We start from the raw sequence: 27,560 nt of genomic DNA, 5'->3' as shown, positions 1-27,560 counted from the left end.
TTCCGGCTTTCTTTTTCATGGAAAACCGAAAATAAGACCAGGTCGACCTAACCCGACCTGAAAAAAAAATAAAAGGGGTCCAAACCTAGAACCAGCCCGAACCCATGACCCATCAACCCAAGATTTGGCCCAATCCATTTCTTAAATGGATTTGGAATATTCTTTGTATTGATTTTTTTTTTTTTAAATTTTCTCGGAAACCTCTTAGGCTAATTTCAACGCCCCAAGTCTGTTTTTGACATCCATTTAGTGTATTTCCAAAGTTTTAACGTAGTTGATTGCTGGGGCGGCTCGGTTGACCTTCTAGGGTTAACCCTTGACTTTTTGTAAAATTTGTCAGGACCCTCCTTAACGTATTTCGACGCCTTGATTCCAAATCCACACTTCATTTTCCCAAATTTAATTGTGTTAGTAGAGTTTTACTAATGGGTCCCAATATTATGCTTAGGTGTGATGACTATCGAAGACTTCGGCTATCTTAGTTCGAACGGTTGTGACTTCGCAAGTATCTGTAAGTGGGTCGTTTCATTTTTACATGTATATATATATATATATGTAGACATCGAAATTTCGGTAAAATAAATGTTGATCAATAATTAAAATTTCAATGTTTATGTGTCACATAAATTTTACACATAGCATGTGACTAAACGAAAAATCAAAATAAATTGGAAAAGTCATCAAACAGGACACGTGTCAACACCTGGCAGAAATGATTTATTTCATCTAATTATTTGAATCCAAAAAATCAAGTTTTGGATTTCTATAAATAGGAGGCCAAGGCATTCATTTTGGACACCAATTCATAACCAATTCACCTCACACCAAAACCTTGAAGCTTTGAAACTCCAAAGCTCCCAAGCAAATCCCGAAGGATCAAGAAAGCTCTCTTCATTCTTCGTCAAATCCTCATTCGAAATCAAGCCCCAACGGCCCTTGAAGAACTTCCACTGATTCAAGATCAAGCCCCGACGGCCCTTGAAGAAAGTGTCCATCGTTCATCATTCGTTCATCCCTAGATCAAGCCCCGACGGCCCTTTGGATCCACGACGTCAACAAATTTGCACAACTGTTCATCCCAAGATCAAGCCCCGACGGCCCTTTGGACCAACAACATCAAATCCATCCATTGCAAAGATAGAATCAAAGGCTAAATTTGTAGAAGAGATTGTAACCCCTAAATCATCAATACAAATATTATTTTGTACATGTGTTTCTTGTCTCGTTCATCGCAGGAAATTTCCGTGTTTACAAATTTGGCACGCCCAGTGGGACCATCTCTACCTCTCATCTCTATCTTTGAATCAGCAAAAAGCACAAATGGCATCAAAGAAGGCTCAAGTTGTTCTCGCAGCCAATGCAAGGAACAAGAACGTTATCACCGTAGGCGGTGTTATGTCGGGCATCATAACTCGAAGCAAGGCAAGAGCTCTTTCTGCCGCATCTTCCACCCCTGCATCAACTCCGCCGAAGGAACAAGAGCACCTGAGGCATGAACCTTTGATCACCCTGGCTTCGCTAAAGGCGCCAAAGAAGGAAAGCCCAAGGAAGTACTCTGGTTTCATGCTTTCCGATGCCGACTCAAGCGGCAACTCAGCCATGCAAGTCATGACTGCTGGAGCGACTTCAATCGATGAGCAGCTGGCTCATATGAATGAAACAATCGCAAGGCTAACACGGATTGTGGAAGAAAAAGACCAGCAAATCGCCGCACTAGTCAATCAACTAGATGTAAAGCCCGACGTGAAAATCGAGCAAGGGGATGGTTCAGTAAAGAAGGAAAACGACGAGGATGAAGAGCCTCCGGTGGAGAAAATCGATGTGAAGCCGGAGCCAGGCCAAGCAGAGGCACTTATGGGATCTCTTTCTATCCAACAACTGCAAGAGATGATCGCCAGCACCATCAAGACGCAGTACGAAGGGAGCTCACATACCTCATCATTCTACTCAAAGCCCTACTCCAAGAAGATTGATGCCCTAAAGATGCCAAGGGGTTATCAACCACCAAAGTTCATGCAGTTTGATGGAAAAGGAAACCCGAAGCAACATGTCGCACATTTCGTCGAAACCTGCAACAATGCAGGGATGGAAGGAGATTACCTTGCCAAGCAGTTTGTGCGCTCGTTAAAAGGAAACGCCTTTGAGTGGTACACAGACCTGGAGCCCGAATCCATCAACAGCTGGGAACAGTTGGAAAGGGAATTCCTCAACCGCTTCTACAGCACCCGTCGCACCGTGAGCATGCTAGAGCTGACAAGCACGAAGCAATGGAGGGATGAGCCAGTTGTGGACTACATCAACCGATGGCGCAATCTGAGCCTCGATTGCAAGGACAGGCTCTCGGAGATCTCTTCGATTGAGATGTGCGTCCAAGGCATGCAATGGGGGTTACACTATATCCTTCAAGGCATCAAACCACGGACATTTGAAGAGCTAGCCACCCGTGCCCATGACATGGAGCTAAGTATTGCCCATCACAGGAAGACAGAGCCGATCACCGACTTCAAGAAGGATAAGGTGTTCTCCCCAAATGTAGACAAGACTGGGAAGAAACCCTCCAAGAAAGCGTTCACCATCAGCACTGCGCCCATCAAGACCGCCTCCGCGCCTATCAAGATCTCCTCCAAAACCAAAGCAAAGGAGATAAAGAAAAGTGAGCCTCCTCGCACCCAAGAAAGGTACAAAAGCACCTTGAGGGAATTGGAGCAGAAGGATACCCATTTCCTGACTCAGACATGGATGCAATGTTAGACGACTTGCTAGAAAAGAAGGTAATTGAGCTACCCGAATGCAAGCGGCCTGAAGAAATGAATCGCATAAACGATCCTAAATATTGCAAGTACCATCGAATCGTGAGCCATCCTGTGGGTAAATGCTTCGTCCTCAAATAGCTCATCATGAAGCTAGCACAACAAGGGCGAATCGAGCTCGACCTCGAAGATACGGCCGCGACACATACTACTACAATTGCATTTGGATCTTTCGATCCCGTGCCTCTCCAAGTAGCACTTGACCATTCCTATCAATGTTCAAGTTACACGATACCTTCTGCGCAACCATCACCGGGGGCAAACGAACAAGATGCACATGCCGATGATGAAGAAGGATGGACATTGGTAACCTACAAAAAAACAAGGAAACCAAAACCACAAGCCATAAGATAAAATGTGGAACAAGTGAGAAAGCACCGTCGCCGCAACAGTAGGAAGCCCAAAAGAAACGTAAAAGTTGATAAGCCAATGTATGCTGGGGAACCTATGGAGCAAGAGCCATGCATTCCTATCTCATTGCACGAGTACTTCCCGAATGACTTCTTCCAACGGTGCACTATCGCTGCATGCCACATGGTCGAAGTAGAAATAGAAGAACCTTCAAAAGGCAAAGATATCACCACTGAGGGAGAAAAAACTCTCACTCTCGAAGAAGGTCTGCCAACACACTTTAGCATTGAGGAAGCGCTGCGATTACCAAAGAAGATAAGAATAGCATTAGCAGCGGTCTTGGAAAGTCTCAATGACCACGAGGTGCAAGAAAGCAAGAACGAAGGCTTCAAGCTTCGGTCACATGAATATGCCACATGCTGTGCCATCGAGGACACAATCCATTTCACCGACGAAGACTTGCTGCTAGGATCCAACCCTCACAACCGTCCTCTCTTCGTCTCTGGGTACGTAAGGGAGCACAAAGTCAATCGCATGCTTGTGGATGGTGGATCAGCCATAAACATCATGCCAAAGTCAACAATGACTACAATCGGCATCAAGGCGGATGAACTGTCCTTAAGTCGTCTATTAATCCAAGGTTTTAATCAAGGAGGACAAAAAGCGATGGGCATGATCCGAGTGGAGATGACTATTGGTGAACTCAAGTCAAGCACGATATTCCACTTGATTGATGCAAGAACTTCCTACGGCTTGCTTTTAGGAAGGCCTTGGATCCATGCAAATGGAGTAGTACCGTCTACCCTTCACCAATGCTTGAAATTCTACCGAGAAGGAGTGAAGGTGATCTATGGCGACACCAAACCATTCACCGAAGCCGAATCACATTTTGCAGACGCCAAGTTCTACATGGATGAAAACATGGTGCTCGAAGCTCTTCCAAAAGAGATCAAATCCACGGGCAAAGCAACACCTAAAAAGCAGGAGTGGCAAGCCATGCCCAAGAAGCAAGAAGAAGAAGCCATGTCGTCTTTAAGCAAGAACGATGATGAGCTTGCTAAACCTGCAACAACCAAAGGGAGTAAGACGCCCTCAAATGTACTAAACACACCCGTTTTCCGATATATCCCAATGTCAAGAAGAAAGAATGGTCAATCCCCATTCGAAACTGAAGCAAGCAAAGCCGATGCACAACGGTACGTGGATAATGTAAAGTTGCTCAAGACGAATGCAGTTCTACCTCTGACACAGCTAAGCAACGCTAAGGTTGCAAGATTACCACAAGGCTTCGTAAAAGCTCTACCAAAGAGAGCAGAACCAAGTTTTCTCCCAACCAAGAGGACTGAAGAAGGTTTTGATCCGAACGCCTATAAACTCATGTCAAAAGCTGGGTACGACTTCGCTTCTTCTTCGAATCCTGGAAAAAAGGTTTCAAACACCGTCAACAATAAAAAACGTGACCTCACCGAGACTCAAAAGAAGTTGAAGAAGCATGGTTACGGAGTTAACAACAACAAAGCTGGACTTGGCTTCACACCAAATGCACCCGTGAAGATTTCAAGCCAAGCGAAAAATGCTAGCACTCAACATATCAGTGTGAGCATTGAACAAGATCAAGAGGAGCCTAAATCCACCCCTCGAACGCCAGTCTTCGATAGGATGAATCGTTCAAGACCAATAAAGCAAACTCAAGCCTGGAACACGACTAATAAAGCAAACTCAAAGGCGATATCGATCCGAGCTCATTCCACAAATCGAGGCAGAGATTGACAAGCTAATCGAAGCAGGATTCATTCAAGAGGTGCAATACCCCAAGTGGATCTCCAACATCGTCATCGTCCTTAAGAAATCTGGACAAATACGTGTTTGCGTAGACTTCCGGGACCTCAACGACGCTTGTCCGAAGGACGACTTCCCCTTGCCAATCATCGAAATCATGGTGGACGCAACCACTGGCCACGAGGCACTGTCATTCATGGACGGCTCTTCTGGATACAATCAAATTCGTATGGCTCTCGAAGACGAGGAACTAACAGCATTCTGCACTCCAAAAGGTATCTACTGTTACAAGGTGATGCCCTTTGGTCTAAAGAACGCTGGAGCTACATATCAACGAGCAATGCAGAAAATCTTCAATGACATGCTACACAAGAACGTAGAATGTTATGTGGACGATGTGGTGGTCAAAACAAAGAAAAGATCAGATCACTTGAAGGATTTACGAGTAGTGTTCGAAAGGCTGCGAAAATACAACCTCAAGATGAACCCATTAAAATGTGCGTTTGGCGTCACCTCCGGAAAGTTCCTCGGCTTCATTGTCAAGCACCGTGGTATTGAAGTGGACCAATCAAAAATCAAGGCCATTCAAAGCATGCCTGAGCCAAGAAACCTGCATGAGCTGAAAAGTCTACAAGGACGGCTTGCCTTTATCAGACGCTTCATCTCTAACCTTGCAGGGCGTTGTCAACCGTTCAGCCGACTCATGAAGAAGGATGTTCCGTTTGTATGGGACGAAGCATGCCACAATGCTTTTGAAAGCATAAAAAAGTATTTGTCAAATCCACCTGTCTTGGGGGCACCTGTGCCCGGGAAACCACTCATATTATACATCGCCGCTCAGGAAAGTTCAGTTGGAGCACTATTGGCGCAAGAGAATGAATCCCAGAAAGAATGAGCGCTTTACTACCTCAGCCGAACCCTTACCTGCGCCGAGTTGAACTACTCCCCAATAGAAAAGATGTGTCTTGCCTTGGTGTTCGCCATCCAGAAACTCAGGCATTACATGCATGCATACACCATCCACTTGGTTGCAAAAGCTGACCCGGTCAAATACGTCATGTCCAAACCCGTCTTGACAGGGCGACTCGCTAAATGGGCGTTGCTTCTTAACCAATATGAGATCATCTACGTCCCAGCTAAAGCCGTAAAGGGACAAGCGCTGGCAGACTTTCTTGCCGATCACCCAATCCCAGTTGATTGGAAAATCTCAAACGACTTGCCTGACGAGGAAGTGTTCTACATCGACATCTTCCCAACATGGACGATGTTCTTCGACGGATCTGCACGAGCAGACGGAGCGGGGGCAGGAGTAGTATTCATGTCGCCACAAAGGCATATATTACCTTATTCCTTTCAACTAAGCGAATTATGCTCCAACAATGTCGCTGAGTACCAAGCACTGATCATCGGACTCCAAATGGCGATCAATATGGGAATCACAGCCCTTGAGATATTTGGCGACTCCAAGCTCATAATCAATCAACTCTTAACTGAATATGAGGTGAAGAAAGATGATCTCATCCCATACTTTCGGCTGGCAACTCAACTGCTACAAGAGTTTGAGACTGTGACACTAGAGCATGTGCCAAGAAAAGAAAATCAAATGGCAGACGCTTTTGCCAACCTAGCCTCAAGCATGACATTAGGAGAAGATGAAGCTGCAGACGTGCCAGTCTGCCAAAGATGGGTGATCCCCCTCGTCACTGAAATGCTACTAGATGATACAAATGTCATCTCAGTACTTCCAGTCGATGTTGAAGAGTGGAGACAACTGCTGATCGATTACTTAGAGCATGGAAAACTTCCAGACGATCATAAACACCGCTCCGAAATACGTCGACGAGCACCTCGCTTCCTCTATTACAAAGAAACACTCTACTGACGCTCTTTCGAAGGAGTACTTCTGAGATGCCTAGGTGAGGAAGAAGTTAATCAAGCCATGGAAGAAGCACACTCAGGCATATGCTGGGCGCATCAATCTGGACCAAAGCTACATTTCCAGCTCAAAAGAATGGGGTACTACTGGCCAAGCATGGTGAAGGACTGCTTGGAATATGCCAAAAGGTGCCAAGCCTGCCAATTCCACGCAAACTTCATACACCAACCACCTGAGCCATTACACCCTACAGCTGCTTCATGGCCATTCGATGCATGGGGATTGGACGTCGTATGACCAATTACTCCAAAATCATCTGCAGGAGAAGCTTACATCCTAGCTGCAACAGATTACTTCTCCAAGTGGGCTGAAGCCATACCTCTAAGGGAAGTAAAGAAGGAAACTGTCGTCCGTTTCATCAAGGAGCACATCATCCACCGATATGGGGTGCCTCGCTACATCATCACTGACAACGGAAAGCAATTCTCCAACCGACTCATGGATGAGCTATGTGAGAAATACAAGTTCAAGCAGCATAAGTCTTTCATGTATCATGCCCCGGCCAATGGTCTTGCAGAAGCATTCAACAAAACATTGTGCAATCTCTTAAAGAAAGTGATCGGCCGAACAAAGAGAGACTGGCATGAAAGAATAAGCGAAGCACTTTGGGCATATCGGACGACACATAGGACTCCTACCCAAGCTACTCCTTATTCTCTTGTATATGGCGTGGAAGCTGTTCTACCGCTCGAAAGTCAAATCCCCTCACTGAGAATGGCTATACAAGAAGGCTTAACTGAGAAGGAGAATGCAAAGTTGCGCCTTCAAGAGTTGGAAGCACTCGACGAAAGAAGGCTCGAAGCTCAACAACACTTAGAATGCTACCAAGCACGGCTATCCAAGGCATTCAACAAGAAGGTCCGCCCAAGGTCTTTCCAAACTGGAGATCTCGTCCTCGCATTGCGTAGGCCTATCATCACAACTCACAAGACGAAAAGCAAGTTCACATCAAAGTGGGATGGACCATACATAATACAAGAGGTTTACACCAACGGCGCCTACTTAATATTGGCAGAAGACGGCTTGAAGATTGGCCCTATCAATGGAAGATTCTTGAAGCGCTACTACCCCTAAAAGGCGACAGCCAAAGCTCCTGGCCCGCAAGAGCATAAACTGTGTACGGCAAAATCATCAGAAAAAAAAAAATGCATCTGAACTACGTTTTGACTTGATCTTTTCCTTGGAGGGGTACGTAGGCAGCTCGAACATTAAATTTCGAGTTCAGTCACATCAAAATAAAATTTAAAAAAAAAAATGTTTTATTAATGAAAGTCAATTTCATTACAAGAAAAAAAAATACATATGTGATTACTATGTATCTAAAAAAAAAAAAATTTATGTATTTAAAAAAAAAAATATATGTATATATAAATAATAATAAAAAAAAAAGATTTCTTTTATATACATATACATACATATATATATATATATATATCCATCAGCCCTCAAAAGGAGGCCACCCAGGCCCAAGCTCCACGCGTTTCCATCCAGGCCCAAGCTCCTCGAAATTTCCGAGCTCTCCACCCAAATTCGGCCTCACACTCACCACCGCAACAATCAGAACCATGTAGCGGAGACTGCTCTCATCTTCTCCCTCATTACCCACTTCACCCCTGTTTTCAACATTCAGACCAAAACCCACTTTCCCAATTGGAATCAACCCACGTCGTCATCTTCTTCTTCGCCCAGATCGGCCATTTCTGCCGCAGGAATCTTCTTCGCCGCCGACAATTCAACCACCATCTCCGTCCCTACCTTCCCCTCCTTCGAACCCAACACCCTCAAAGTACCCATTTTCCAGTTCCAATTTTCCCCATTTTTCCCAACCCAACCCTACCTCCAGCAGCCCACGTTATGCTAAGGTGGAGGTCACCTCCATCACTGTTGCTGAGGATGCTATCGTCACCTCCACTGCACTCCGTGAGTCCTAACCCTAGATTCCACCACGCTTCTTCAATTTCGCCGCCCTCCAATCGACTTCCTCTGTCGCCACGGCATGGATAGACGGGATCATAAAGGACATCATCTACAGCTCCACCATCGTCACCAACGCCGAGGGCCAGAGAACTACTCCGTCCGTGGTGGTGTATACGAAGAACGGGGATAGGCTTGTGGGCCAGATTGCCAAACGACAGGCCGTTGTGAACCCTGAGAACACCTTTTTCTCCGTGAAGAGGTTCATTGGGAGGAGGATGTCTGAGGTGGACGAGGAGTCGAAGCAGGTCTCGTACAAGGTCGTAAGGGATGCGAATGGGAATGTCAAGATCGACTGCCCTGCTATCGGCAAGCAGTTCGCCGCTGAAGAAATTTCAGCTCAGGTGTTGAGGAAGCTTGTGGATGATGCTTCAAAGTTTTTGAATGATAAAGTTGGTAAAGCAGTGATCACTGTGCCTGCTTACTTTAATGACTCTCAAAGAACTGCTACAAAAGATGCCGGCCGTATTGTTGGTTTGGAAGTTCTTAGGATTATAAATGAACCTATTGCTGCTTCTTTAGCATACGATTTTGACAGAAAGAACAATGAAACTATCTTGGTATTTGACCTTGGAGGTGGTACTTTCGATGTTTCAGTACTTGAGGTTGGTGATGGTGTGTTTGAAGTGCTATCTACTTCAGGAGATACGCATTTGGGGGGCAAAACCGTCAACAGCACTAGGAAGACTTCAAGAGTCATTGTTTGTGGAAGTGGGATGAATTTAGTGTTTCTGGGAACTGAGGTTGGTCCATGGAGTAAAACTGGTGGACTTGGTGATGTTCTTGGAGGCCTCCCACCGACTATGGCTGCAAATGGGCATCGAGTGATGACGATTTCTCCGCGTTATGATCAGTACAAGGATGCATGGGGTACAGAAGTCACAGTTGAGCTTAAAGTGGGAGATAAAACCGAAACAGTTCAATTTTTTTTTTCACTGCTACAAACGAGGAGTTTATAGTGTTTTCGTGGATCACCCATTGTTTCTCGAGAGGGTATAGGGGAAAACTGCATCCAAAATTTATGGTCCGGTCGCTGGAGTTGATTTCAAGGACAATCAACGTAGTTTTAGCCTTCTATACCAGGCAGCTCTAGTAGCACCAAGAGTTCTGAACCTTAACAGCAGCAAATATTTTTCTGGACCATATGGGGAAGAAGTTGTTTTCATTGCCAACGATTGGCACACCGCCCTGCTTCCATGCTACCTGAAAGCCATATACAAGCCTAAAGGCATATACAAGACCGCCAAAGTAGCCGTTTGCATTCACAACATTGCTTACCAAGGCAGATTTGCTTTCGCTGACTTTGCACTTCTCAATCTGCCCAATGAATTCAAGAGCTCGTTTGATTTCATTGACGGGTATGACAAACCAGTAAAGGGGAGCAAAATTAACTGGATGAAAGCAATAATCTTGGAATCAGACAAGGTCTTGACTGTTAGCCCATACAACAACAAAGAACTTCAATAAACCGCCGTCAAACGACTAGCCGGTAGTGAAGCTCAATGCCTTGCATTCTACCTCAAGCTCCAGCTGCTTCTGCACCTCCGCCATGGCTGCTGCCTGTGAATGAGATTGACAAAACCAAAGTTTGTCAACTCACACCCAAAGGCCTTCTCTCCGTCCGTGACAAACAACATCGAAGAACTTCAATAAACCGCCGTCAAACGACTAGCCGGTCATGAAGCCTCGACTGCAGCTCACCGTCCGTCGAGTTCCATCCCTACAAAGCACCATATATAAGAAAAAAAAAAAAAAAAAAAAAAAAAAGGTTTTCAAATGGTGACCAGCCACCGAAAGCAAAGAAAAGAAGTGATTGACAGGCACCATCCAAAAGGAAATGATAAAAAAAGAAAATAACAAGAAAGGCAGGTCATGGTGTACGTTACTATTCGCAAGTATGAAAAAGGAAATAGGTGGTGGAGATAGAATAATTGAAATGAAGAAAGCAGGGGGAAGACGACGAATTTCATTCTAAAAAATAGGGAGTAAAAGAATAGTGCACATCAAGTACCATCTAAATAAAATAAAATAAAATAAAAAAAGAAGTAACACATCTTAGTCAGATATATGTTTTAGCACAACATATTGAATAAAATAAAGCATGTCCATTGATATCTCCAAAAAAAAAAAAAAAAAAAAAAAAAAGTCAAATCAAATTTACAGGAAGGGATCTTCAAGGATGATCAGGTGGCGCCTCATCACTCGGCGGAGCTCCAGAAAGACGAAGCACCAGAGATTGATTATCCGGAGCTTCAACACTTGGTAAACCGCCAGAGGACGAAGGCAGAAGTTGCTGCTGGAGTAACGTCACAAACCTCTGATGATCACTCTGAATCCGAACTTCGGACTCCTGCAGTTGGTCAAGCTTCCTCTTCATGCTTGTTGAGTAATTAGTTGCGAGCATGTGCAACTCTTTATTCTCGTGCCTAAGCATCCTGACCTCTTGCCGAAGACTGGCCACCTCAGCCATCAACGACTCAACCTGACGAGATCGAGCAAGAAGGCGTTGGCCCATGTTTGAAACTGAACCTGCACATCGGACGCTGTAGGCCAGAGAGTCCTGAACAGCCAGCTCGTCGGACCGCCTGGAAAGTATCCTAGTGTCTCTAGGAGTGAGAAGATTTCTGGCCACCATCGAAGCGGTTGTATCGTTCATCATCATAGAATCCCCAACTGTAAGAGGACCATTGGGAGATACGAAGGACGGCTGCCAAATGTTGTTTGAAGAAGATATATCATTATCTTCCCCGACATTCAAGTTAAGACGACGGTCAAAAGGGCAAGACATTTTCGAAGGTGTGAAGAAAAAGAAGAGGTCGGACAAATCAAGTTCTTAGAAGTGCAAGTAGGGAGCTTCTACAGGCGGAAAATTCAAGTGTGCTTTGGAATGTGATGCGTGCCTCTTTTTTTTAAAATCAGCACTTTCAGAAATCGAAGAGGTGAGTTCAGAAATCGAAGAGGCAAGCTCAGAGATCGAAGAGACGTCAGCTTTCTCAAAAGATGGGCTGCTCAGAAACCACGGGCCGATCTCAGATATCGAAGAGGCGCTAGTCTTTTTCAGCCTCGTCAGCACCTATCACATGCACACTCAGCTTTGCGAAAATCACGGATAATTTGTCGAAGCGCCAATCTCAGATATTGAAGAGGCGCCAGTCTTTTTCAGCCTCGTCAGCACCTGTCACATGCACACTTAGCTTTGCGGAAATTACGGGCAATTTGTCGAAGATTTCTGATAAAGAAGAAAGCGCGTAGAGCCATACTGATCAATCACTCAATGGTTGCCAACACGAGTGAAAGAATAGTACCTCTACAGGTATTAAAGAACTTCCTATAACTGTCTACCTTCACCGTCCATAGCAAGGCAGACCTGCAAAAATGCCTAACCCTTCCTCATTTTCGAGAGTACACTCTCAACAGAGCCTCTCGAAATACCCAGTTTTCTTCATCTCCTGGAGTACCTCTACAAACAAATGACACCCAAAGCAAAAGTATCTCATATCACCAGGGTAGAAAGCAAGAGTATCTCATATCATGCTTTCTCCCTGTCCTTTCCTTTGTCCTTGTTCTTACCTGCAAAGACAAGGATAAACAAAGCAGTATGTCGAAACCTCCACTCAAACTCCGGGCAAGGAACCAACTACCGGGAACCTTTGCCCGGTTGCTTGCCTGGCTTTGCTCTTGAGTACTCGTCTTCAGTTGCTGATGTACTTCCGAAGAAGATGCCATATTTTCCCGGAGAACAGATAAGGCAAGTGAAAATGATACCTTGAAGCATGTGGAGACAATGTGCTGATTTCCTTCAAGATCAAGTCTCCCCTTCCTTGCACAATCAACCAACCCAGCAGAAGGAGTCTGAGTTGAATCCAAGAGCTCGAGAAGTTTCAACAAACATATTGGCGGCACCATCGTCGAAGAACAAAGCCTCGCTGTGCAACGCTGTCAAATCGCCACCACTTCTTCGAAAGCAAGAGTATTTCATATCATGATTTCTCCCTATCCTTTTCTTTGTCCTTGTTTTTTACCTGCGGGACAAGGAGAAAGAAAGCAATCAGACAGCACTTGGTATCAAACTTCCGATCTGGAATCAACTGCTTGGAACCCTTCCCTGATTGCTTACCTAGCACTGCTCTCGAAATACCCATTGTTTCAACATCTTATGCTTCTAGAGAAAATACCACATCTGCCTGAAGAACAGATAAGGCAAGGGAAAATGATACATTGAAGCATGTAGAGACAAGCACAACAAAACACGAGTCGATTCATCCGTTACTTCTTCAAAATCAAAAGTATCTCATATCATTAGGGTTTCAATCACTCTGGGTTTGGTGGACCTGTTTTGACCCTCAAATTCTTGGGTCGACCCGCTAGACGTTGTGAGCTACACGTGCCGATTTACCACCCTTGAATCAAATCCTTAAAGATCAAGTCATCAACTGGAAGAAAAGCCCATCAATCTTGAAGATCATACCGTTGACCAAACTGCTCAGGTGTGAATTAGAAAGATTGAACAAAGCAACAAGTCGTCACTTTCACCTCGTGCCTGCTTGCAATATGTTCGAGTCAACCTTCAAGAATCAAGCCTCAACGGCCCTTGAAGAAGTTTCCAGCCAAATTCAAGATCAAGCCTCGACGGCCCTTGAGGAAATCACAAGTCCGATTCAAGATTAAGTGTCTACCACCCTTAAATCAAAACCCAGTTCAAGAATAAGCCTGTGGAAAGTCAACAATTGGAGGAAACCAGAAAATCCTCTGAACCAGTTCAAGATCAAAGCTGTGGAAAGTCAATAAGCGCAATGGTCTGTGGAAAGTCAACAATTGGAGGAAACCAGAAAATCCTCTCAACCAGTTCAAGATCAAAGCTGTGGAAAGTCAACAAGCTCAACAAAATACGTGCCGATTCACCCACTACCAAAGCGAAAGATCATCTACCACATGAAGCTCCTTGTGGTCCAATTTCAACCTTCAAGATCAAGCCTCAACGGCTTTTGAAGAAATTTCAAACAAAGTTCAAGATCAAGCCCTAACGGCCCTTGAAGAAATCACCAACCCAGTTCAAGATCAAGCCTCAACGGCCCTTGGATCAACATCTGCAGTAAGGGACTTCAAAACGCATCTTCTACACGTGACAAGCACATGTATACGACGCGCCTTGAAGTGGGGGCATTTGTAGACATCAAAATTTCGGTAAAATAAATGTTGATCAATAATTAAAATTTCAATGTTTATGTGTCACATAAATTTTACACATAGCATGTGACTAAACGAAAAATCAAAATAAATTGGAAAAGTCATCAAACAGGACACGTGTCAACACCTGGCAGAAATGATTTATTTCATTTAATTATTTAAATCCAAAAAATCAAGTTTTAGATTTCTATAAATAGGAGGCCAAGGCATTCATTTTGGACACCAATTCATAACCAATTCACCTCACACCAAAACCTTGAAGCTTTGAAACTCCAAAGCTCCTAAGCAAATCCCGAAGAATCAAGAAAGCCCTCTTCGTTCTTCGTCAACTCAACCTTCAAGATCAAGCCCCAACGGCCCTTGAAGAACTTCCATCAATTCAAGATCAAGCCCCTACGGCCCTTGAAGAAAGTGTCCATCGTTCATCACTCGTTCATCCATAGATCAAGCCCCGACGGCCCTTTGGATCCACGACGTCAACAAATCTGCACAACTGTTTATCCCAAGATCAAGCCCCAACGGCCCTTTGGACCAACAACATCAAATCCACCCATTGCAAAGATAGAATCAGAGGCTAAATTTGTAGAAGAGATTGTAACCCCTAAATCATCAATACAAATATTATTTTGTACAAGCGTTTCTTGTCTCGTTCATCGCAGGAATTTCCGTGTTTACAAATTTGGCACGCCCGGTGGGACCATCTCTACCTCTCATCTCTATCTTTGAATCAGCAAAAAGCACAAATGGCATCAAAGAAGGCTCAAGTTGTTCTCGCAGCCAATGCAAGGAACAAGAACGTTATCACCGTAGGCGGTGTTACTTCGGGCATCATAACTCGAAGCAAGGCAAGAGCTCTTTCTGCCGCATCTTCCACCCTTGCATCAACTCCGCCGAAGGAACAAGAGCACCTGAGGCATGAACCTTTGATCACCCTGGCTTCGCTAAAGGCGCCAAAGAAGGAAAGCCCAAGGAAGTACTCTGGTTTCATGCTTTCCGATGCCGACTCAAGCGGCAACTCAGCCATGCAAGTCATGACTGCTGGAGCAACTTCAATCGATGAGCAGCTGGCTCATATGAATGAAACAATCGCAAGGCTAACACGGATTGTGGAAGAAAAAGACCAGCAAATCGCCGCACTAGTCAATCAACTAGATGTAAAGCCCGACGTGAAAATCGAGCAAGGGGATGGTTCAGTAAAGAAGGAAAACGACGAGGATGAAGAGCCTCCGGTGGAGAAAATCGATGTGAAGCCGGAGCCAGGCCAAGCAGAGGCACTCATAGGATCTCTTTCTATCCAACAACTGCAAGAGATGATCGCCAGCACCATCAAGACGCAGTACGAAGGGAGCTCACATACCTCATCATTCTACTCAAAGCCCTACTCCAAGAAGATTGATGCCCTAAAGATGCCAAGGGGTTATCAACCACCAAAGTTCATGCAGTTTGATGGAAAAGGAAACCCGAAGCAACATGTCGCACATTTCGTCGAAACCTGCAACAATGCAGGGACGGAAGGAGATTACCTCGCCAAGCAGTTTGTGCGCTCGTTAAAAGGAAACGCCTTTCAGTGGTACACAGACCTGGAGCCCGAATCCATCAACAGCTGGGAACAGTTGGAAAGGGAATTCCTCAACCACTTCTACAGCACCCGTCGCACCGTGAGCATGCTAGAGCTGACAAGCACGAAGCAATGGAGGGATGAGCCAGTTGTGGACTACATCAACCGATGGCGCAATCTGAGCCTCAATTGCAAGGACAGGCTCTCGGAGATCTCTTCGATTGAGATGTGCGTCCGAGGCATGCAATGGGGGTTACACTATATCCTTCAAGGCATCAAACCACGGACATTTGAAGAGCTAGCCACCCGTGCCCATGACATGGAGCTAAGTATTGCCCATCACGGGAAGAAAGAGCCGATCACCGACTTCAAGAAGGATAAGGTGTTCTCCCCAAATGTAGACAAGACTGGGAAGAAACCCTCCAAGGAAGCGTTCACCATCAGCACTGCGCCCGTCAAGACCGCCTCCGCGCCTATCAAGATCTCCTCCAAAACCAAAGCAAAGGAGATAAAGAAAAGTGAGCCTCCTCGCACCCAAGAAAGGTACAAAAGCACCTTGAGGGAATTGGAGCAGAAGGTATACCCTTTTCCTGACTCAGACATGGATGCAATGTTAGACGACTTGCTAGAAAAGAAGGTAATTGAGCTACCCGAATGCAAGCGGCCTGAAGAAATGAATCGCATAAACGATCCTAAATATTGCAAGTACCATCGAATCGTGAGCCATCCTGTGGGTAAATGCTTCGTCCTCAAATAGCTCATCATGAAGCTAGCACAACAAGGGCGAATCGAGCTCGACCTCGAAGATACGGCCGCGACACATACTACTACAATTGCATTTGGATCTTTCGATCCCGTGCCTCTCCAAGTAGCACTTGACCATTCCTATCAATGTTCAAGTTACACGATACCTTCTGCACAACCATCACTGGGGGAAAACGAACAAGATGCACATGCCGATGATGAAGAAGGATGGACATTGGTAACCTACAAAAAAACAAGGAAACCAAAACCACAAGCCATAAGACAAAATGTGGAACAAGTGAGAAAGCACCGTCGCCGCACCCTGTCATCGATGTGCATCATCTTGCAGTCAAGCCTGGAACACGACCAATAAAGCAAACTCAAAGGCGATATCGATCCGAGCTCATTCCACAAATCGAGGCAGAGATTGACAAGCTAATCAAAGCAGGATTCATTCGAGAGGTGCAATACCCCAAGTGGATCTCCAACATCGTCATCGTCCTTAAGAAATCTGGACAAATACGTGTTTGCGTAGACTTCCGGGACCTCAACGACGCTTGTCCGAAGGACGACTTCCCCTTGCCAATCATCGAAATCATGGTGGACGCAACCACTGGCCACGAGGCACTGTCATTCATGGACGGCTCTTCTGGATACAATCAAATTCGTATGGCTCTCGAAGACGAGGAACTAACAGCATTCCGCACTCCAAAAGGTATCTACTGTTACAAGGTGATGCCCTTTGGTCTAAAGAACGCTGGAGCTACATATCAACGAGCAATGCAGAAAATCTTCAATGACATGCTACACAAGAACGTAGAATGTTATGTGGATGATGTGGTGGTCAAAACAAAGAAAAGATTAGATCACTTGAAGGATTTACGAGTAGTGTTCGAAAATGCTGCGAACTTCCTTGATCTTTCAAAGCATGCATGGCCTGAAACTGCTCGTGGTCATGTTTAAGTTCGAGATCAAGCCTTGACAGCCTTTAAAGAAATTACAAGTCCGATTCAAGATCAAGTGTCCATCACCCTTGAATCAAACCCAGTTCAAGAATAAGCTGTGGAAAGTCAACAATTGGAGGAAACCAGAAAACCCTCCAACCCAGTTCAAGAATAAGCTGTGGAAAGTCAACAATTGGAGGAAACCAAAAAAATCCTCCAACCCAGTTCAAGGATAAGCCTGTGGAAAGTCAACAATTGGAGGAAACCAGAAAGTCCTCCGAACCAGTTCAAGATCAAAGCTGTGGAAAGTCAACAATTGGAGGAAACCAGAAAATCCTCCGAACCAGTTCAAGATCAAAGCTGTGGAAAGTCAATAAGCGCAACAAAATACGTGCCGATTCACCCACTACCAAAGCGAAAGATCATCTACCACATGAAGCTCCTTGTGGTCCAATTTCAACCTTCAAGATCAAGCCTCAACGGCTTTTGAAGAAATTTCAAACAAAGTTCAAGATCAAGCCCTAACGGCCCTTGAAGAAATCACCAACCCAGTTCAAGATCAAGCCTCAACGGCCCTTGGATCAACATCTGCAGTAAGGGACTTCAAAACGCATATTCTACACGTGACAAGCACATGTATACGACGCGCCTTGAAGTGGGGGCATTTGTAGACATCGAAATTTCGGTAAAATAAATGTTGATCCATAATTAAAATTTCAATGTTTATGTGTCACATAAATTTTACACATAGCATGTGACTAAACGAAAAATCAAAATAAATTGGAAAAGTCATCAAACAGGACACGTGTCAACACCTGGCAGAAATGATTTATTTCATCTAATTATTTAAATCCAAAAAATAAAGTTTTGGATTTCTATAAATAGGAGGCCAAGGCATTCATTTTGGACACCAATTCATAACCAATTCACCTCACACCAAAACCTTGAAGCTTTGAAACTCCAAAGCTCCCAAGCAAATCCCGAAGGATCAAGAAAGCTCTCTTCGTTCTTCGTCAAATCCTCATTCGAAATCAAGCCCCAACGGCCCTTGAAGAACTTCCACTGATTCAAGATCAAGCCCCGACGGCCCTTGAAGAAAGTGTCCATCGTTCATCATTCGTTCATCCCTAGATCAAGCCCCGACGGCCCTTTGGATCCACGACGTCAACAAATTTGCACAACTGTTCATCCCAAGATCAAGCCCCGACGGCCCTTTGGACCAACAACATCAAATCCATCCATTGCAAAGATAGAATCAGAGGCTAAATTTGTAGAAGAGATTGTAACCCCTAAATCATCAATACAAATATTATTTTGTACACGTGTTTCTTGTCTCGTTCATCGCAGGAAATTTCCGTGTTTACAATATATATATATGATTTTCCCAACAACTGCTTTATATATTATGATGTGACATGCCATGTTTAGCTTTACAAATAGACTTTTCGTACACTTTATGTTTAATATTACTTGTGAGCATAAACTTGTGGCATGACATCGTTGCGTTTTATCTGCTCATTATTACATATTTACACGGTGTCTCTTAGTTGTTTGTACTGTCCTGGGCCAAGGACCAGCTTCACGTGTAGTTCACATGCACTGTTTACATTCGCTTTGGATCAAGAGTTAGGTGACAGCCTGTCCTTTTGTGTGATATTTTGGACTCGTATGTGATGCGACTAGCACATCTCACATGATGTAGCACTAGAATGTAAAACCTACACCCAGCCTGTTCCATTGTTTGAATATCTCTGCAATGGACTTGTGTGCCTACATAAATTAATGAGCATTGATTTCTTATAATAGTGAATTGAGATTTGATGTTGAGATACCTTGTTGTTGTGCTTACACCCTTTAGCTCACTTGTGTTGAAGGGAACTTACATATTAATATTATAATATTTTTGGGAAACCATATACTTGTTTTATAATGAGGGGTTACACTTTTTGAAAAAAGCTTTACAAAACTTTATTTTTAGGCCCACTCACCCTTATTTTTCGCCCCTCCATGATTTTAGTGGCAAAGGTTTCGTGACGACGAGAATTGTTGGTAAAAGCTTTTATGTGGGAGACTTTTCCTTTCGGTATAAATGTCCTTACTCTTCTTTTATTGCAATTTATCTATACTCTGACATTATTTGTGTGATATGGGTTCAATCCTGCTCACATGCACACTCTAAATTAGTCACTTTCATGTTTTAATTTATGCACACTCTAAATTAGCACATCGTGATTTAGGTGTCCAGATAAACATTTCTGATCGGAGTGTGTCAATTATCCTCTGATTAAGTGTTATAGAATTTGTTCACGTTTTCCTATTTTGACAAAACTCATGAATGCAGCACATGGTCCAACCACTAATCTACAGGGCCTTCCCGCCTTGGTCTATGCACCTTTCATATTTTTCCATTTTTCTTTTATTTATTTATTTTTGCAACTGAAAAATTCAAATTAACTACATCAGCAGTGTTACGACGTCGTTCTATTCAGGAACTCAGAGAAAAGAAATAATACGGTATATGGCTCTTTCTTTCTGTCTATGCGTAAATTCAGCATTTACATTCTTTCCATCCCGTCATCCCTCTCTCGCTCTGAATCTCCGTACAACCACATTTCGATTGGGACTTACGGTTAGGTTTTTTTTTCTTCCTCCTGTAATTTGGGATTCAGATGGGGCAGCAATCTCTGATCTACAGCTTCGTCGCTCGAGGCTCTGTGGTTCTCGCCGAGTACACAGAGTTCACCGGAAATTTCACCACTATCGCCGCTCAATGCCTCCAGAAGCTTCCTTCCTCCAACAACAAGTTCACATACAATTGCGACGGCCACACCTTCAATTACCTTGTCGAAAACGGCTTCAGTGAGTCCCCATGCATTCATTTCCTCATGCCTTTCTTCGGTTTCCTTCCCATTAATTTATGCGTTTCCCTTCAGTTTTGGTTGATTTTATTCCGATCTCCGTCTTCTTCTCTTCGATTTCCTTGTTTCGATGACTTTGATTGATCCCTGTGTTCTTTCATTTGTTTTGTTGGATTGAGAGGATTATATCAATGTACGTTTATGAAAACGCTGATTATTGTTAATTATTTGTTTGATAGAATTAAATTTTTGTGTTTTATTATTTATTTACATGATTTTTCGCGATTCGCAGTGCATTGAAACTTTCGGAAAATGATACAGAAAGGACAATGATTGTGCATACATTGGGATGCTGTGTCTTTGTTTTTCTATTAAGGGACCTATGCGAAAATATCTGATTTGACAATTCGAAATGTATTTTTGATGGATGCTTATGCAGAACATAAGGATCATTGGGGATTAGCTGATAAATGATCTCTGTATTTTTCGGATTTGAAATGTCATGAGATTTAACATCTAGTCATCATTCATTTTCTTTTACTTTCTTATATTTCTTGAACAATCGAGAAGGGTGGTTGCTCGTCTGTGCCTATAGTCAGTTGATCAGATCTTATAGAATCAGTGGCAAGGTTATATATTTATATTGCATTCATGTAATAGGCAATGCACATTGTATAGACAATGGGGTATTTTTATTTATCTTGTGATTCACTAAACAGTCGTACTTTTCCAGTGAGAATATTTCTACAATCAGAATTCACTGGTGAAAGGTACTGTTTAATCATCTGAATCCGTTTGGACAGTGCGTATTTAAAAAAGATTCACAAAAACGTTTACGAATGTGTAAAGTACTATCAGATTTTCTGAGAAAAGTTTATGTTTCTATCAAATGTTAAGGTTTTGGAGCAATTTTTTTGTTTTTGGGTGTATCGTTATTGGATTAGATAGATTGGATAACTTGTCCCAATTTTCAGCTATGGTCCTATTTTTCCTCCTGTTCGTTGCTCTTATTGTGGTTGATCATATATCTTTATGTATTAATAACTAGATCGCTATAGTATTGGAAGACTATCGCTGTAGTATTGGAAGATTGTCTTTAGTTTGAACTTAGAACTTGAAGTCTTCCAACAACAACAACAAAGCCTTTTCCCACTAAGTGGGGTCGGATATATGAATCCTAGAACGCCATTGCTCTCGGTTCTGTGTCATGTCCTCCGTTAGATCCAAGTACTCTAAGTCTTTTCTTAGGGTCTGTTCCAAAGTTTTCCTAGGTCTTCCTCTACCCCTTCGGCCCTGAACCTCTATCCCATAGTCACATCTCCGAATCAGAGCGTCAGTAGGCCTTCTTTGCACATGACCAAACCACCGTAACCGATTTTCTCTCATCTTTCCTTCAATTTCGGCTACTCCTACTTTACCTCGGATATCTTCATTCCTAATCTTATCCTTTCTCGTGTGCCCACACATCCAACGAAACATCCTCATCTCTGCTACACCCATTTTATGTACGTGTTGATGCTTCACCGCCCAACATTTTGTGCCATACAGCATCGCCGGCCTTATTGCCATCCTATAAAATTTTCCCTTGAGCTTCAGTGGCATATGGCGGTCACACAACACGCCGGATGTACTCTTCCACTTCATCCATCCAACTTGTATTCTATGGAACTTGAAGTCTTCCAACCAAAAGAAAATTATACTCTGCGATTTTTTTTATTGGATTTTTGTTCATTGATTTATTGAAGTTCAATGCTTGTGGAGTGGTTCTTAATCTTGTAGGATTAGGGTTTTAGACTCTTTTTATTTTGGATTCTACAGCCTACTGTGTCGTTGCCGCTGAATCTGCTGGCAGGCAAATTCCAATTGCCTACCTGGAGAGAATCAAGGATGATTTCAACAAAAGATATGGTGGTGGGAAAGCAGCGACTGCTGTTGCCAATGGACTGAACAGAGAGTTTGGGTATTAATTTCACGAAGTGCTTTTCATGGCAACAAATATTGTTCAAACTTTAATTTTTCTGAAGACGCTTAACTCTTGTATATATGGATGTTTTAGACCCAAACTGAAGGACCACATGAAGTACTGTGTAGATCATCCTGAAGAGATCAACAAGCTTGCAAAAGTGAAGGCTCAGATTACTGAGGTCAAGGGTGTTATGATGGAAAATATTGAGAAGGTAGAAAGAACTGATACGGTTTTTTTATACAAATTTTTGTAACTGTTGTGTGTTGAGCGACCAAGGACGTAATAACCCCCAAAGAGGCTAGAGCAAGGCCTAATTGAAAATGAATCGAATTATTGATTGTGTCATAAAGACCCTTATAGGTAATTTGGAAGTTAAAGACTGTCTACGATATAGCCTAATTTTGCATGCTTATTTCTGATTACTAACGGACTTTTGCTATCGAAAATTTAGCACTGGCATCAATAATATCTCTCTGACTAATTCTGTGTATACATTTGCAATAACTCGTGTGTATTTTGGATATATTCTGTGCCTACATACATCGACTCAATGATATGTTTACATACCGGGAATGGTAATCATTTTGAAACAACCAGTAAACAGGTCAATGAGATCATTTCTTTTTGAATTTTATCCCTCTAATATTTGTTTTCTCATTCGCACTGCATCACAAGTGGGATAATATGTTACCTATTTTCTCGTGGAAATTCATATGATGTGCAGGTTCTTGATCGTGGTGAGAAGATTGAGCTGTTGGTGGATAAAACTGATAATCTTCGCTCCCAGGTTAGTCGAAGAATCATTACTTCTGGAGCTAGTTGAACTTCTGGAAACCCTTGTCCTGTTAGGTTTGGGTGATGGAAGATGATATGGTTATTTGATTAGATAGACTTCGCAGGGCGCTACACTTGCTCTCACTTTCTTTTCTTTATCCCTCCCCCATTTTTTCACCTTTTCTTGTATACCCATTATATATCTCCCCTCTGTCAATTTCACGATTTTTTTAATATACGTTGTTATGGTGTATTTATATTTTTAAAATACTGGTTTGTTGCAGGCCCAAGATTTCAGGACACAGGGAACAAAAATGAAAAGAAAGATGTGGCTTCAGAACATGAAGATGAAACTGATAGTCGTGGCGATCCTCGTTGTCATAGCCCTCATCATATATTTATCTATTTGTCGTGGTTTCAAGTGTACCTAAGTCGCCTTGGAATGTCTCTGGAAACTTTCCTCATGTCATGCGGCAGTTAAGGTCTTGGTAAATTGCTCTGACTCTTCCAGTTCTTTACCTTTCTAGGTTATACCCGTCCTCTTTTGCTAGCCATTTTAGGACGGGGGCGGTTTTGTATTTCGCATTGGTTGTATAGTTTATATATTTTTACCTTGTCTAGGTAGTTAAATCACTGTTCTCCACCATGTGTAATGGATCCTTAGCTTATGATGTAATGGAGGAGTACTTTGTAAATCAGCATGTCCTTTTGGAATGCTATCTATCCCCTTATTTGCTTCTATCCAATTTGCAGTGATACATTACGTTGGTTGAGAACGGGTTTCATCACTACTACGTTTAACAGTTATCGCAACGAAACAAAGGTCGTCGCGCAAAGAAGATTTTTGTCGGCCAAAAAATTGCACGACAAAACCTTTGTCGTCAAAGTGTCATCGCACAAAGCTTGTGAAGTTAGGGTTTGCGCAACGAATACACAAAGTTTGTCGCGCAAAGTATATTGGGCGACGAAATTAACATTTGTTGCACTAAGATTTAAGGGACGAAGCACCTTCGTAGCGCAATTTTTAATACGACGAAGGACTATTCGTCGCACTAAGTTTTAAAGGACAAAGGCCTTCGTGGCGCAATATTTAACACCACAAAAGAACCGTTGTTGCACTAAGTTTTGCGAGACAAATATTTCGTGTTGCAACGTTCAGCACCACGAGGGTCTTTTCGTCGCACGGCTACGTTCAGTATCTAACTATGAACCCGTGATGCATCAGTGCACCATTAGAGCAACCTTTGAAAATATTATGAGCCATGAGAAATGTTTTTCAATATAATCACTATCTTTAGTCTTGCATTGAATTTATAGAAAATGTTATGAACTTTATACCTGGGTAACACCGTTAGTCTTGCATTGAAATTTACAACTCAGAAAAGTCGTGGCAAACAAAAGAGGTACTATAAGAAGTTTGGATATCTTCAACCGATTCATAAGTCAAGGGTAAATGCACTGATGCAAGGCACACATATTACATTTCATAACTTGTTTTCAATAATTATGAATGTAATGTAATAACTTTGTTTATAATAATTCTGAATGTACTTTGGAAACACCATTTGCAGGTTCGCCATTCGGATAATCCGTCAACTCAAATGGAAATTAATCGTCAAATGGCCAAACATTTTTCTCATCAGACTGTTGAACAAAAAAATAAATAAATAACATATTAAAAAATAGAATCCATACAAATTGGATCAAGCTACAAGACAAAACAAAAATGTAATCCAACCCAAAAAAATAAGGATGGGTTTTACATATAGATCAACATCCATAAATAAAATAAAAATAAAAAGAAAATATGTATTTCCTCCTACAAAAAGGGGGAAGTAACGTGCTAAGCAAAGTCTCCCCATTTTTCTGCAAAAGCAAGACGTGGAAGACTGGACAGTTAGTGGGAAAAGTTAAGAGAAAGTGGCGGAAGACATTGTTGAGAAAAAAAAAACTAGAGTACACAATTCTAACACAAGTGTTGGAGAGATAACACAAGTAAACAAATTACTTGTATTACACACACAAAATATTACAACACATAAACTCTCAAGGACACACTTGAGAAGCTATGACACTCACTCACTTTCTATAGAGACAAACTCTAGACCACTCACACTTTCCACAAGACTACTCCTACTTCTCACTCTCACTTAGTCTTCTTGATTGTTTGATTCTTACTTCGGTTGGTTTATTTCACAACATCACACACCTATTTATAGGTGGTGTTTTGCTGACTCCAGTTGCCCACCGACATGGGCATTACATAATAGCAACACATTTGTGATGGTTCTAGGCTTTTCTACAAACAAACCATTTTTCTAGATTTTCTTAAACCTAAGGCGGTGGACTTAGGCTTTTCCAACTTGCTACCTTCTTTGCTAGAGTTTTTTAGCATATTCTCATTCATGATTCCAAATGGGCTGGACCTTAATTATTGAGCTGGTGTTGTACATTCAACAGACATGGCCTCCATCTCCCCCATATAAAAAACTATAGAGCGCTCCTAAGATGTCTATAAATAGGCATCAGCTGCTATTAGAAGAGGGGGGAACAAAAAAAAAAAAAAAAAAAAGAGACTGTAGAAATTAAGAGAGAAATCAAAGAGGTGAAGTACTGCGGAAATTCAGGGAGACAAAAAGCAAACAAAGAAGAGGATACACGGCAAACGAAAGCAACAAAGCATTTAAAGGTACAAATCCATCCTTCTAAATTTTTCTTTGTTTGGTTTCTCTCGGTTTCATAGGAAATAAAGAAGCAATTTGCTTCTCTAACCTCTCCTATTCCCCAACATCCTCCCAAGTTGCAGCAACCAAACCGCAACACCACTGCTCTTCAACTGTCGTCTCCATCAGTCCTCCGGAAGAAGCTCAAAGGGCAGTGCAATTCGTGATCCAAAGGTGATGAACCAGAATGAGCCCATGCACTCTGTGACTTGAAGGAGATGGATTTGATGATGCAGTGGCATAATGGTGGTTTTCCAGAAGGAATTCGTGCATTATGCGGCTTGAAGGAGATGGGTTTGCTAATGTCGTGTCGCATAAAGCCAGAAGAAACCAAAGAAAGTCGCGTCAATGAAGGAAGGGATCAACACCCGCCGCCGCCACGTTGTCGACACCTTCAACTTCTCTGCAATCTTTCGCCCAGATCCTAGTACCAGCAGCGACATCAACAAAGAAAAGCACTACCGTCGATGTGCCTTTGCCGTCATCAACACCCTGCAACTTGTGATGCCCAACGGAGATCTCACCAAAACATAGCAGCAAACTGTCTTCCCACAGCCTTGTTGGAAATATGCCCTGAAAGTCAATCTTTGGAAGAAACCTTTCAGGACAATAAATGGATGTATAGATGACTCTTATACATCAAATGGCAAAGATACTATTTATGACTATCTCTATAAACGATATATGTCCTAAATAGTGAATCCATGGACAATGGATCGATTGAAGAAGTAATCTAATGAAGTTAGACTACAGAGACCTTTTTCACATAACCATCATGTCCAAAAGGTTCCTGGTCATAGGATTGTCGGAGGGATACTGACAATGCATAGACCGGTACATACTATGTTCGCTTCAATTATAAGGATGGAAAGTCTCATCCCATTCGTGTAGTGACACTAAGACAAGTATGTAGGTGCTCATTAAGGGACTGAGTTCACTGAACACAATCGAACGAGAGTACTTGCATGGAGGTCTACTCACATGTCAAGCAAGTAACTCTAATGGTTGGAATAATTTAAGTAGTCCTTTGACCTAAGGCATCATCGTTGTCTTGTGGTTAAGTACTTGATCTTTGATTATGTCAAAGTCACTCCATCGGCGGGTGTCCACGGCATAGTCGGGGTTAAGCCACTTAGTCATGAAGGCAAGTGAATGCGCAACAAGGAATCTCTAATCCTCGTTAAGAGAGGATGAATACTCTAAGATATGATTCTGGAATCTTCGGCCGAAGTATCGAGCGTAATAAAGGAAAGCGTTCCTATACGACTCAATTGAATCATATAAGAAGGAATAATCACATTAGGGGTTTGACATAATATATCCATACCCTAGTGATGTGATTGGGAGTATTGTTTTAGAGAAGGATCGAATTACATTGTAATTCCAACTGAATAGGTTCTCCGAACAACTTCTACATTAGCTTGGGTAGCCATGATATATGGTTAGATGTCACTCATGGCTTGTGAGTTCTTCTAGATGATTAAATGTAGTCGTCAAAGAAGAAGGTGAATTAAAAGTAAGTTTTAATTCACTAAGTGATTGGATTAAATATAATCAATTGGATTGGTACCAATCACCTCACTGCCTTACTAATTAGAACCTAAAATGATTGTTCACCAATACACTCTTGTAGTGAGTAATTAATGGATGATGGAAATAATTAATTGGATTAATTAAGTGTTGTGATTAATTAGAAAGTCTAAAGAAATCATAAAAGCGATATAAGATTGTTTTGGGCTTAAAGAAACGTTCGGGTTTAATTGGGCCCATTGGGCTTTTATTCAAGCATTGGATGACTTGAAATAAATAAAAGTCTAAAGCCCAAACAACACAAAGGGGCCGGCCAAAGGAGGGAGAGAAAGGTCAAATGTTGACTTGTTTCTTTTTGGCTATAAAAGGAACTTTATAGCAAATGTTTCATTAGGGTTTTTGAAGTGTTAAAAGAACAAAAGAGAA

At 42.6% G+C, this 27,560-nt stretch overlaps 2 protein-coding genes across 2 annotated transcripts; both read left to right on the top strand.

The window, feature by feature from the left end:
• Positions 1–1,320: 1,320 nt before the first annotated feature.
• On the top strand, positions 1,321–10,707 carry LOC126595490 (uncharacterized). Its single transcript, XM_050261766.1, has 3 exons — positions 1,321–1,550; positions 8,566–8,662; positions 8,814–10,707. Exons 1-3 carry the CDS (start codon positions 1,321–1,323, stop codon positions 9,807–9,809), a joined length of 1,323 nt encoding a protein of 440 aa, XP_050117723.1. The 3' UTR covers positions 9,810–10,707.
• A 9,108-nt stretch (positions 10,708–19,815) lies between these two features.
• Positions 19,816–23,622, top strand: LOC126596347 (putative vesicle-associated membrane protein 726). The gene is made up of 5 exons (XM_050262901.1): positions 19,816–20,142; positions 21,960–22,101; positions 22,198–22,318; positions 22,832–22,894; positions 23,166–23,622. Exons 1-5 carry the CDS (start codon positions 19,953–19,955, stop codon positions 23,310–23,312), a joined length of 663 nt encoding a protein of 220 aa, XP_050118858.1. The 5' UTR covers positions 19,816–19,952; the 3' UTR covers positions 23,313–23,622.
• The last annotated feature ends 3,938 nt before the right edge of the window (positions 23,623–27,560 follow it).

This window comes from Malus sylvestris, chromosome 13 (genome assembly GCF_916048215.2).
Source record: "Malus sylvestris chromosome 13, drMalSylv7.2, whole genome shotgun sequence".
Lineage (NCBI taxonomy): Eukaryota > Viridiplantae > Streptophyta > Magnoliopsida > Rosales > Rosaceae > Malus > Malus sylvestris.
Note: the sequence above shows the minus strand (reverse complement) of the source record. Positions and strands in the feature narration are given on the sequence as shown.

Excerpts from the sequence above, each read along its gene's own strand:
- LOC126595490 (XM_050261766.1), top strand. The coding sequence starts at position 1,321 with ATGGCATCAAAGAAGGCTCAAGTTGTTCTCGCAGCCAATGCAAGGAAC. Across the intron at positions 1,551-8,565 it reads AAGAAGGAAAGCCCAAGGAA|ATCGGCCATTTCTGCCGCAG; the intron begins GTACTCTGGTTT and ends TTCTTCGCCCAG. Across the intron at positions 8,663-8,813 it reads TCGAACCCAACACCCTCAAA|ATTCCACCACGCTTCTTCAA; the intron begins GTACCCATTTTC and ends TCCTAACCCTAG.
- LOC126596347 (XM_050262901.1), top strand. The coding sequence starts at position 19,953 with ATGGGGCAGCAATCTCTGATCTACAGCTTCGTCGCTCGAGGCTCTGTG. Across the intron at positions 22,102-22,197 it reads GGACTGAACAGAGAGTTTGG|ACCCAAACTGAAGGACCACA; the intron begins GTATTAATTTCA and ends TGGATGTTTTAG. Across the intron at positions 22,895-23,165 it reads CTGATAATCTTCGCTCCCAG|GCCCAAGATTTCAGGACACA; the intron begins GTTAGTCGAAGA and ends GGTTTGTTGCAG.